Source organism: Pyrus communis, chromosome 4 (genome assembly GCF_963583255.1).
Source record: "Pyrus communis chromosome 4, drPyrComm1.1, whole genome shotgun sequence".
NCBI lineage: Eukaryota > Viridiplantae > Streptophyta > Magnoliopsida > Rosales > Rosaceae > Pyrus > Pyrus communis.
This window is the reverse complement of record NC_084806.1, coordinates 2,297,782-2,309,906: the sequence shown is the minus strand read 5'-3', so window position 1 is coordinate 2,309,906 and position 12,125 is coordinate 2,297,782. Positions and strand designations below refer to the sequence as shown.

Below are 12,125 nucleotides of genomic sequence, written 5' to 3'. Positions count from 1 at the left end.
TGATGTGATGTGATGTGATGTGACGTGACGTGATGTGATGTGATGTGATTATTACGATACATTTGTAGTGTAATTTTTTTAGTAGACGGTGCTTCATTTTAGAGTAATCTAAATTACGAAAACAAAAATTATAACTCAAATACATAAAAACACTAATTTTAACTAATGTGATTATGCTCACATATGGTAGTTTGGAGGAAGGATTTATTTAATAAAGGATGGAAATAGGCTGACAGTGGCATGGGGATTTAACAAGTGAAGTGTAGGGCGTGTCATGGCATGGTATAATGGGACGGTCGGCCAGCAATGGTGCAACACACGAGGGGCAGACATTATTTCGTGGACATAAAAGTTTAAATTATTTGAATAATCAGTGACCACTTAATTATTATTTACTAAATTTTATATTAAGCAGAACAAAAATTAAATATATAGAGGAATTAAAGAGAGACAAGGTTCATATTCTTTGAGACCAATTATTAGTTGAAAGCTTCTGGGGAGAACTAATAATCATCAATTTTAGGGGTTAAGTTCTCTGAACTGGAACAATATTTAATTAAGATCGATGCAACTACTATTTGCAGATGGTTATATATGGTGAAATGGCTTAGGGCGCAGCATGTGCAATGCGCTGCGCATGAAATAGCACGTACAAATGGAAAACTGAGTAAATTACTAATTTAATAAAACACTTGGGGGACCATGAATTATGAGTTGCTAGCTGATCATCTCGTAACTAACACAAGCAAACATGCATGCGTGTATTTATGCATTATTATTACACATTGGCATTGCTGAGTCTGTTTTTGTTGTGTTGCTCAAGAAACAACGATCAATGAAGCTCAACTCACAAGCATAGAATCGAAATTACAAAACAACAACAATATATAAAGTGATCCACCAAGACCTAGCTATATATGGAGGGAAATGGATTGTCAAAAACATGAGTCAGCATTTGCATTTGCCTTTACCAAAGTCGAGTTTGCATCAGTTAAAATCTGTCATGTGTGGAAAATAAAACATCTAACAATTGGCATTCTAGGTGCATGAAAATTGTTCTAGTCAATAAGACATTTCTGAGTAAAGGTAGAAATGAACTCATTAATCTTTATGGAAAAAACAAATTAGGGATAGTTTGGGGTTGTTGTGCTGTGCAAAAAAAAGTGTTGTTTTCAAAAGCAATGGTAGAGCTGTTTCTGCTTTCTACTATTTTGGACTCATGATTTTGACAAAAATCAAGTTTTTTTTTTATTTACCAAACACAATTTTAACTCTAGCTTCTTTAAAAAGCTACTTTTTAAAATAATTTCATCAATACCAAACCAACCTTTAATTAAGTTGGGAAGTGGGTTTGCTCAGATAGTGGCACTTGAGTTGAAATTTACATATTGGAGGAGCTAGCAATGGTTGAAACTTGAACGTGGTGACATGCTGGTTGTAATGAAGCTGTTCCAATGAGGATGTTGCTGAAAAATAAAAAAATAAAAACACACAAATAAAGAAACAATAAATCAATGGCGGAAGAAAGGGAATGCTTAAAAGAGTGTACGGGAGATCCAACGAGGAGTGATCAAAGAGTGAAAAGACAAAGCATCGAAAAGTGAGTGATCAGTCAGCTAATGTTCCAATAATTAATAGTATAGTATTTAGATCAGTAGAGAGGAGCAAGATGGTTTTGTTGCAGAAACCAAGAAGAAGCAGAAACAAGAGAGAGGCCTTCACTCCTCCGCTCTGCAACTGCAACTGCATAATTCTGCTACCACTTTTGATATATACTATATAGAGAATGGGGAAGAAAGGCAGAAAAACGCAGTGCGCGTGCGGTTGCTTTGCGCATGATCCTATAACTAATTACCCTAATAAAATAACAACTCCTCTATTTTTAATATACTGAAAACAATAATATTTATAAAAATCTTGTATTTTTTATCTTGTTTGTTTGAGCAGCACTCCATGGAAGAGTTACTGAATGCTGCTCTGACCTTTTACAAGCACAGTGACAAGCATGTGGATGTGGGGTTTGTAAATTTGCAATTGCCACCGTGAATTCTATTAGTATTTTATGAGAGTTCACACCATTTTACTGCTCCATTAACCCACCTAGGCTAAAAAGCTCATCTATTTTGACGACAATCTTTATTTTACTTTTCTCTTTTGAAGAAGGAAAAACTCGATCGATACATGAATAATTATATTTTTATATCACGTTTGTATGTTATATTTCTAATGAAAATAGGACGCATTAATACATATAAGTCCCAGTTAAAAATGCCTGGTGGAAAATTTATTAAATATATCAGGCATACATACATATATTGTCTTACGTGATGAATCACAGGAATTAGTTTGTCGTACAATACCGGCACGGGACATTGGACAGATATTAATGGGCCTAATGCCCCACTCTGATACAAGAGCCACGGCCCTTTTATTTGCCAAATAATGTAGAATGACACTTATGCCCCTGTCTTGCAGGCCACGGGGAGCAGCGAGCTCATTTTCATAGGCTCATAGCTACATATAGACGAAAATCATACTCTTCAGATTTCAAAAGACAAACAACATTCCATTTTTCTCGTTATGTATTGTTCCTTATTTTACCAGATACTCGATAGAAATGTCTGATTATAATAGCTCTTACATCGAATGAAACCGGTAGTCGGTCAATTTATCTTTCTTTGAAATGCTTAATTACCATTTCTGTATAATAAGAAATACATGCAATGCTGTTTATTTTTTCGTCTGTAATAATTACCAATAAAAAACCAAACGTAGGAAAAATGTGAGAAAAAGGAAAATTGTTTAAGGTAGGAACGAAGAACAACTTGACCTTTGACAAACTTGAAGTAAAATTGAACGCTAAAGATGTATGCAATTTATGAAAGGAGGCGCTGAAAACATAGAAACCCTTGCTCCTGATAAACACATACAAATTTGCAATCAGTCGTCCTTTCTCATGGTCAAAAAAACGTGTTTCATGAGTTGCTGAGGATGCCCTAGGCTCTTGTCTATTAACATTTGCTTCTAAAAGGCAAAGAAGATTACGGAATGATTCCGTTTTTGAATCTTCAATGGTTTCCTTTATTCAGTCCTTAAACCCCTTTTATATTTAAGCGATCACAAGAAATGTCTGATAAATGGATAAATCAAGGCATATTAAGATAGAGAAGAATGATTTTTCATTTTCAAAGGATTAAACGAGAATAAAACCTATCATTCTATTCCAACCATTTTGGGGAAGACTTGATTGGGTAATTTTTCTTCGAGTAAATCCAACCAACTTCTAGCCAACCTCTTACTGATGTGGGATTTTGTCCCGACACTCTCACAACTACACTCTAATGGTATACTTCTTCACGGTAAGTAAGAGTTTTTATGTTCGATTTCTATGCATGATAATTTCGGTACCAAAGTATTTGTTGACTCGGTATTTGGCATAAACTTGTTTGAAGAAATAAAAAAAATATTTGTGAATGCCATCAGCAGCAGCAGTAGTTAAAGACCGGGCTAAAGTGATTAAAGCCTGCGCTACAAGAATTGTGTAGTATGTAGTAAATCTTTATTGGGTCCGAGTTTGACCGTGTAATAATCTAATAGAATGCCGCTAAGTTGTGCAGCCCATCTGCATAATTGAAACTCGAAAGGGGTAGTCATCATATTCACCATGTCTTAACTACAACGGTAGTGTTCAAAAAAAAAAAAAAAAACTACAACGGTAAAACCGATAAAATATTTATTCTTCCACACATGAATATTTAAAAATAATATATATGCATGCATGGATTACGATGACCACGATGAAGAACGACTATATATGGAAAAATATATTATGATAAAAGACGGTATGTTTATAAAACATGTTTCAAAAACTACATGTTTGCTGATTGTGTAGCTGGCTAGAGATCGATCAATGTGGAAGCCAGACTTGTGGATTGTGAGGCTTTTTTTAAATAAAAAATTGAAGGTCTTAGGTTCGAAACCCGCTGCTGATATGGAAGTTAGACTTGTGGCCAAGGGAGGCTGAAATGCCTCTATGAGTCTTTTCGGCCCCCGAAAGAGGTGCGTAACCGTGGCTTGCCACCAATTGTTCTCCTTTAAAAAAGAAAAAAGAAAAAGAAGGGATCGATCAATGTGCATGTATGCCAAAAGGAAGGTTGTAGGATTGGGAAGGTCCTTCAAGAAGAGAGATTTTTTAATATGCTAGGAACATTGTACGATACATCAAGTGTCATAATACAATTAGTTAGAAACTTAAATAAAATTCAACCAATTGCATTATGACATTTAATGTATGCCAAATTGTTTTTCTGGCATACTAAAAAAATTTCCCTCGAGAATTTCTACAAGCCAGGAAGCTCAATACGTGAGGAAATATATTTTCATTTAATTGACTTTGAAAAAAACAGCAGTGCATTGAAGAGATAGCTGGATTGAACTGCCAACTTTTGCTTCGATTAGGTAGTTTCTACAACGATAAAAATAAGTAATATTTTTGTGTTGCTTGTCAAATGCTATGTTTTGACCAAAGTACAAAAATTAATTTAGTAAAGAACAATACAAACTTGATGAATTTGACTTTATTGATTGAGGTCAATAGAATGATATAACATTGAAGATTATAGGGAAAAAATCGTATAAAAAAATTAGTCAAATATTCAAATTCAATTACTTGAATAGTTTATGGGGAAAAAATCGTATAAGATTTACTTTTAGCCCAACTAATAATCATTTCCTCACCGTCCAACTGATTAAGTGCACTTAATTATCTGCAATTTGGTTGTGTTTAATTGAATGAGTTGGAGATACTTCTTCTTATCAAAACACCACGTGCATATATAAAGTTCAAGCAGTAATTAAACACCATCTACATATATATTACCCAAAGAAAAAAAAAATACATCTGTAATTTTGCATATATATTGGTAAATCTCAAGTCCTACTTAATTTGCCCTAAATTGCCTTCCATTCACTGAACTAAATAATGGGAACCTCCCGAAATTCACGCCTCTCTGTTGAGGAAATAAGGTGGGAGCTCAACACAAGTGTCAAGAGCTGCGCAGGCTGTATAACTGAACTCCAAAGCACCTTATAAAGTGCTAATAACTTATTTTTTTGTTTTAATTTCTTTAATAAAACGATATTTTAAAGTAATTTATTTTATAAAAAAGATACATAAAATAGGGCACTATAGCCAACTAGCCTGACTCACATGAACGCGATGCTTATAACATTCAAGTATGTTATACTTACTATCTGTTTAGAGGTTGCAACCCTAATTTACATATGCACAATTTCTCATATGTTTGGTAGATGTGACAATTGATTCAAAATTGTACCTCTAAATTATTTTATTATAAGGAAAATTAATGAAAATGATTTGAAAACTTTACGTTTTAACGATAAGGACAAAATAAAGGGTAAAGTGAATAGTACCAGGATTGACTTTTTAATGTAAAAATGTAATTTTTCGTTAAAATGAATAATACCGTGGACTTTTCGTTAAAACTCCCTTTATTATATATGGAAGACATCTTTTTGGGACGGTGGTTTAGGTGCAGTGTGAAACAGTGTCCGGCCAAGGAGCTAGGCATGCAGAAGGGCCACACTATAAAAGAAATAATTTTCCTAATAATAATAATAATAAAGAAAAGAGTTTTGCTTGACCGAGCGGCAACTGCGCCGGCTTTCCGTGTGGCAGCCGACAAATGCTCTCAAGAGGACAACCAAACCTCAAACACATATGGCGAAAGGCAATGGACGAATGGGATAGCAGTTTCCCAATATTTATCCCAATTAATTCCCTGATTGTGTATATATCTATGGTAAATGTCAACGGTCAGAAATGTTGGCTTCCTTCCTTTCTTTCATATTCTGTCCTATATATCACACCTCTCTCTCCCTAGTCTAACCAAATGTCATCCTCTCTCTCTCTCTCTCTCTCTCTCTCTCTCTCTCTCTCTCAATTTGCTAGTTCGACATCTTAATTAGTTTCTTAATTAACTGATCCTTTCCTTTTGGAGTTAGCTAATTACTATTAAGATCAGTTAGTTAGGTTAACTAGGTAACAGATCATTGAGCATGAACCCTGCAAAGTTCCAGCGGGATGATAATCGTCCAGCACAACATTCATCAGTTAGGAGGGACCAGATGATGATCAACGGAAACCGCCCCTCCCCGTTGAAGATCAACCGAGGCTCCCATATCATCCACAAACCTCCCAATTCCTATTCCCGCATGGGCGCCGCCAATAAATCAGAGGAGCAACACCACCACCAGAAGCGGCAGCCGGTGATCATCTACACCCAATCTCCAAAAATCATCCACACGCAGGCACGCGATTTCATGGCTTTGGTACAAAAGCTTACCGGCCTCTCCCGCTCCGATAATATTCACGACGGCGTCCACGGCCAAACCCTAGACACTGACACTACTCATGAAGATCATGCAAAAGTGAAAGTTTCGTCGTGTCAAGACGACCATATCGACAATCCAGACATTGCTAAATCTGCCGTTAGCCGCAGCCATGATGGGAACGAGTCGTGTTCAGATCTGACGGATGAGATTAATTGCGGTGGTGGGAATTACGATAACAATAGTATGATTAATAGTGTTCATCATCAAGTGGGGAGCTCATCGTCTTCCGGATATTCTCCCAATGCCATGTTCAGCAATCCTAGCCCGTATTTTGCAGATATTCCATTGTTTACGCCGACCGCAAATAATTCGGCGGATTTCTTCTGCCCGCCTAGGCCGCTTTACAGATTCTCCGATTCCTCATCGTCTCCGAACGTTGGCGGTTCGATGTCTCCATCAATGTTCAAGTTCATCAAAGGACTCCCAGAATATTGACTACATGATGAACAACTAATAAGCACAGCTAGAGGATTATCCAATCGAGCTAGTTGATTATTTGCTACCGCTGTTAATTTATTGGTTAATTGATTCTTTATCCGTTTCTTTAATTCATTTTATTATGTAGACACAAAAAATATATTGCTTGTCCATAGCTTAATTCATTCAATAATTCAATCAAGGTTCTTGTTTTGTTAGTCTTTGTTTATGAATTTGTGGATTTCGAGCCTGTACATTTAACCTGAAGTGGATTTAGGTCGTGAGTTACCACTGGCAGCTGGTAACCAACTAAATAATATTGGCCTTCTGAAATTTCATTAGGTTTTGGGTACGTAGCACTAGCAAACTTTATGACGCATATCCATTGACATATTATATAATTCTGCACAACTACTGCGCTAGAAATAAGAGTTGACTTGAACGCTAACCACATCGACATGAGTATTCTGGAAAAGGATGAATATTGGTTTAACGACGGGGAGCTAACCTAGTAGCTAATTGAATATTGTTTTAGTTAAGATCCACATGGTTTACATTGAAATTTGGACTAACAAAATGATTTACAATGTGTATTGGTTACAATATTTGTTCACATCTACGCCATGAGAAGAAATGAAACTTTTAGAAAATAAAAATTTGGCCTTAAATTAAAGCTAGCTAAGCCAGCATTGGACTTGTATGTACAAACTACAAAGTTTGTACTAGAAACAATAAAGGAGAACATTAGCACCCCAAAAAATCCTGACATTTTTTACCATAAAAATTAAATAGCACAGCAAAAAATAATTTACCTTCAACTTTATAAAGCAATACCAACTTAAAATCCACGAAACATTAGAAAACTCATTTTCTTGTTTTGCTTTATTAAGTTGTCAAATATTTAAGCTATATGATCTAAACTAGTATAATTTTGTGACTGGACCTCACACGTCTTCAAAATGAGAACCTTAGGATAACAAGATTGATACAAGAAATGAATGATTGAGATTGAAATTAGAAGATATTAATAGTAGTAAAAATCAAATCTAACTGTTAAAACACTCGTAGCATTGAATGATACGTAATATTGAAATCACACAAGCGCAAAATTCATTTGTCAACAATTAAACCAACGGCCACTTAGTACTACAGTCTAGTGGTATTTTTCTTCACTTGTAAGTGAGAGGTCTTAGGTTTGATTTTCGACAAAGACGAATTTGAACACTTTATTGTAGATAATTTCATTTGTTAAAAAAAAAAAAAAAAAAAAAAAACATAACAAAACAAATAAACCAACGCACAAAACCGCCGCCGACATTGAGTTCATATCATCAAAGGCCCACCACCAAATATCTATATTGGTCCAAAAACATACATGAAGTCCAAAATGTTTTGAGAAAGAACTTTCTCTGGTCCGTGGGTTTGCATTGGGCTAGCCCCAAGTCCAAGCAGCAATCACAATCAGGCATTGATTCGCAGTCGCAAGAGGCCCGACAACGCTGACTGGGAACATATTCTGGTCCGAGGATCGGATTCTAAAAACAACGTTGCGTTTTCGTTTTGGTGAGAAGAAAGTATGGAAAACAGTCTCGTAACCGGTCATGTTCTACAAGTTACGTTTGTTTACTATTTATCGATCTTTCCTTTAGCACAAGATAAGCATGCGAAATCTAGAGCTATATGTCATCAGAAAATTAAACTTCCAAGTTTCAAGTTATATGCGCGCACACACACGCATGTATGTGTTTATATATAGGTGATTGAATTATGTTTCTTCCTTCCGAGTCGAATAGCTTATTTCTCAACCACAATATCTTAAAAATATATGCATCTTTTTTCTAATTATATTCTGATGCGCCAGAAAGCCAGACAATATGATGTTGATTAGAGAGAGCACAACATGTGATGTTTAATTGCTGTATTATTCCAACTTCATTAGGCGCAACTACCAAGTTATTTTATTTGTCCAGACAAACCTTTGAACTATTATTATTACTGTTGGCATTGCCACCTACCTACTTTTACGAGGCACAACTTAACTTTCAAACAATGGCATCCCCAAATACATCTTAGAAATGCCAAGTACAATTTAAAAAGTGAGATTTTTTATGAATTTTTTATCATCTTAAACTTTGATATCAATTTTTGGGCCAACATTATAAAATATTGTGTAAAAAAATATAGGTATTAGAGGTTCATGGATAGTCTCACCTTGAGAAATTTCTCTTTTATTACAAACATACACTATGTATTTGGTTGGTGAGTTTCTTTCCAGCCACATTCAACATCTAACTTGTATATATATAGTTTCGGAAAAGGATCATCGCCGAATCCTTTTCTTGGGAATCTCATGATCGTGACCGTTCATCATATATCGTGCAGTCAGTTTTCGTTAGGTACTATTTATATTTAATTTTAAATTTTAAATGATTTCTGACCGCACGATGTATGATGAACGATCACGATCACGGGATTCTCGAAATCCCCAAAAATAGGATCCAACGAGAATCATTTTCCTTCAGTTTCAATGAGAGCTAGCTTATATTATTCTCATCACTTCTGACAAAGAAAAAAAAGGGGTTCGCTCTTATCTCTATATGAAGCACTAATTGATTCCATTTTATTTTGGTACTTACTTGAAATAACATTCACTTAACAAAAGAGGAATGTTGAAATAATACCGATAAAAGTGAACTGCTATAACGACGACAATACCTAATCTCTATTTTAAATAAAAAACTAATACCAACGGGTTTTAAATTTATCGTTTATATTTGTTTAACAATTAACAACCAAAACAACTGGCAAAGAAGATTAACGACTCCGCTGTCGCAGCCTTCGCCGGGAGAGGAAGCTACTAAGAAGCTCGTAATTTCCCATTTTTGTGTTGATTAAAAGCTAAGAAAACCAAATTGAAAAGTCAAAAAATGGTAAATCCAGGTAACTAATATTAAAGCTATATTTACAAAATAATGAACTTGCATTATTTGATTTCCGTTGTCCTTTAACTATAATTTACAACAGATACGACCTAACAGCGCTACAGCACCGCGTGACGGCCGAGTCACATCCAAGCACGGCTGACTCGTCAAAACTCTCGTCCGTCACAACAACCGCGTCAGTGTCCCACCACGCATCATCCAAGTCTGCCCCCGTTACATTACCTAACGGCGACGCCACTTTCCTCACGTCACCAATCGTCACTTTACCGGTTACGCCATCCTTGACGTAAACCTTCTCGTCGACGCCTGACGCCACTCCAACGATTCTCCCGAGCTGCGGGCCCCAATCAGCGAGCATCGCCGGAATCCGACATCCGACGCGCGTGTCCCAAACACCTAGAGACACGCGCCCCGACACGCCCGAGTCAGCAGACAGAAACGTAGACGGAGACGACGAGTCCCAGAGCTTGACGACGCTCTTGCCGGCCGTGAAGTCAGACCATGAGAATCGATGGCCTCCGAAGCTTCTTCGGAGGCGGAGTCCCAAGTTACGATTCTGCTCTCCGTCGTCGCCGTAATACCCAGAGCCTCTGACGTGGAAATGTTCATCTCTCCCAATCGAACTACTTTCGTCGTCGTACGATATTTCGGATTCCGATTCGTCATCGGATACGGAGGAAGCCGACGAAACAGAGCAGATATCGTCGTCATCGCTGACGTCGGAGTAATCGCCGTCGTGGAGCTGCTGGGAAAGCGGCTGCGGGGCCAATAACCGGAGGCGGCGGAGACTGATGGCAAAAATGTTGATTTTAGTGATGAGGGTGCCGAAGGAAGCAAGAATTGCGAGGATTAGAGCTCCCCATTTCCAGAAACTGTAAGCTTGAGAGACGTTTTGGATTCCGGGAATCGATAAACTCTGGGAAAGAAAAGAAGGGTCCGGCAGGGAGGTCAGGCGGGAAGGAACATCGGTAATTCTATTGAGCACTGGAATTTCCATGGCGGTGAGCGGTGGTGAGAGGAAGATAAAAAAGAAGAAGATGAGGAGGTTTGAGGAGGGAGGGGCTTTGGGGTTTATAAGGACGCCAAGGGATAATTGGAAATTTTGAATAAGAAATTACCAGAAATTTAAAAAGGTTTTAGGTGTGAAGACTGATGTGGAAGATAACGACTCGCTCTGTAAGTTTCAGGGATATTCGTTCCACGTCAGAAAAGCGTAGCTGCCTTTTGCAATTGCAAAACAACGTGGCTGGAAATTATTGAATTTGCGTCGGGTCATATGTTATTTTGAATTTTACGTGCTTTGATACCAAACGACATAATTGATTATATTGCAGACGGAGGTGTAACAATATTAGCAAGAGCAAATGTGCTTCACACCTTCACCTCTGTACACGAATTCAAATTTTCCTCCAGAATTTTTTTCCATAGGTTGAACAAACTAAACATTAATTGCAGACATTATAAAACTTTCATGTGTTGCAGGAGAAAAAATATGTGTTTATAATTTTGTTTTTCTTACTAAGCTATTTATGCATACGATAGAATTGAATATAAAACGTCATGATGTAAGGTCAAAATTGTCTCAACCACAAACTCCCATAGAGTTTAGACTATTTTAAAATACATTCAATTACATTAATAGAAGTAAGAGAGTATAAATAAATAAATTCACATATTGTAGTCACAAAGCGAATTTAAGTTCGAATGTACACCTCTATAATTTGATCAAATTAAACTTATTATCATTTGTCGAGGAATTAAAAAGAATAGAAAAAGAAGTTGAAATCATCGTGTTAAAAAACAAATAGTCTCACAAAAAACCTCTTGTGTCAAATCAGATTGAATCACAAGTGACATTCTATTACAGTGAAGAAAAAGAATATTATCTTTGTACCATAACATAAATGCGGACTTTATCAATGCTTTAATCTAACAAATTTATCAAAAAAACGAAATAAACCATTCGTGGTTGTGAGTGAGGCTGACTCATTGGCAGCGAGCTGCAGGATGTGATGCCGGCCCCGTCCAAAACCTGTAGCTGTCAGAGCTTAGACGTTCCACCACTTGAATCTTGACACGTGATCAAACTTAATTCCTTGATCCTGCAATTCTAATTTATTTTCATTTTTTCCTATGATGTCATTGTAACTGTGGCTGCACTAAGCACTATGTCTACGATAAAAATAGGTAATATATTTGTCAGTGATTATCATTGTAAAATCAGTGTTTAAGCGCTAATCGTTTAGTGATTTAATAGAGTGTTAATACGTAATTTGAGTTTAATTTACAAAATCTTTTCAATTTTCAAACACTTTATTTATTTTTTAATAAAAACAATTTTACTATTTTTAT

The 12,125-nt window shown here is 36.4% G+C and overlaps 2 protein-coding genes across 2 annotated transcripts; one reads left to right on the top strand and one right to left on the bottom strand.

Annotated features, from left to right (window-relative positions):
- Nucleotides 1-6,078: 6,078 nt before the first annotated feature.
- LOC137731271 (VQ motif-containing protein 20-like) lies at nucleotides 6,079-6,849 on the top strand. Its single transcript, XM_068470369.1, has one exon. The coding sequence runs from the start codon at nucleotides 6,079-6,081 to the stop codon at nucleotides 6,847-6,849; it is 771 nt and encodes a 256-aa protein (XP_068326470.1).
- Nucleotides 6,850-9,743: 2,894 nt separating this feature from the next.
- Nucleotides 9,744-10,844, bottom strand: LOC137732348 (uncharacterized). The gene has a single exon (XM_068471657.1). It carries the CDS (start codon nucleotides 10,768-10,770, stop codon nucleotides 9,847-9,849), a length of 924 nt encoding a protein of 307 aa, XP_068327758.1. The 5' UTR covers nucleotides 10,771-10,844; the 3' UTR covers nucleotides 9,744-9,846.
- Between the last annotated feature and the right edge of the window lie 1,281 nt (nucleotides 10,845-12,125).

Excerpts from the sequence above, each read along its gene's own strand:
- LOC137732348 (XM_068471657.1), bottom strand. The coding sequence starts at position 10,770 with ATGGAAATTCCAGTGCTCAATAGAATTACCGATGTTCCTTCCCGCCTG.
- LOC137731271 (XM_068470369.1), top strand. The coding sequence starts at position 6,079 with ATGAACCCTGCAAAGTTCCAGCGGGATGATAATCGTCCAGCACAACAT.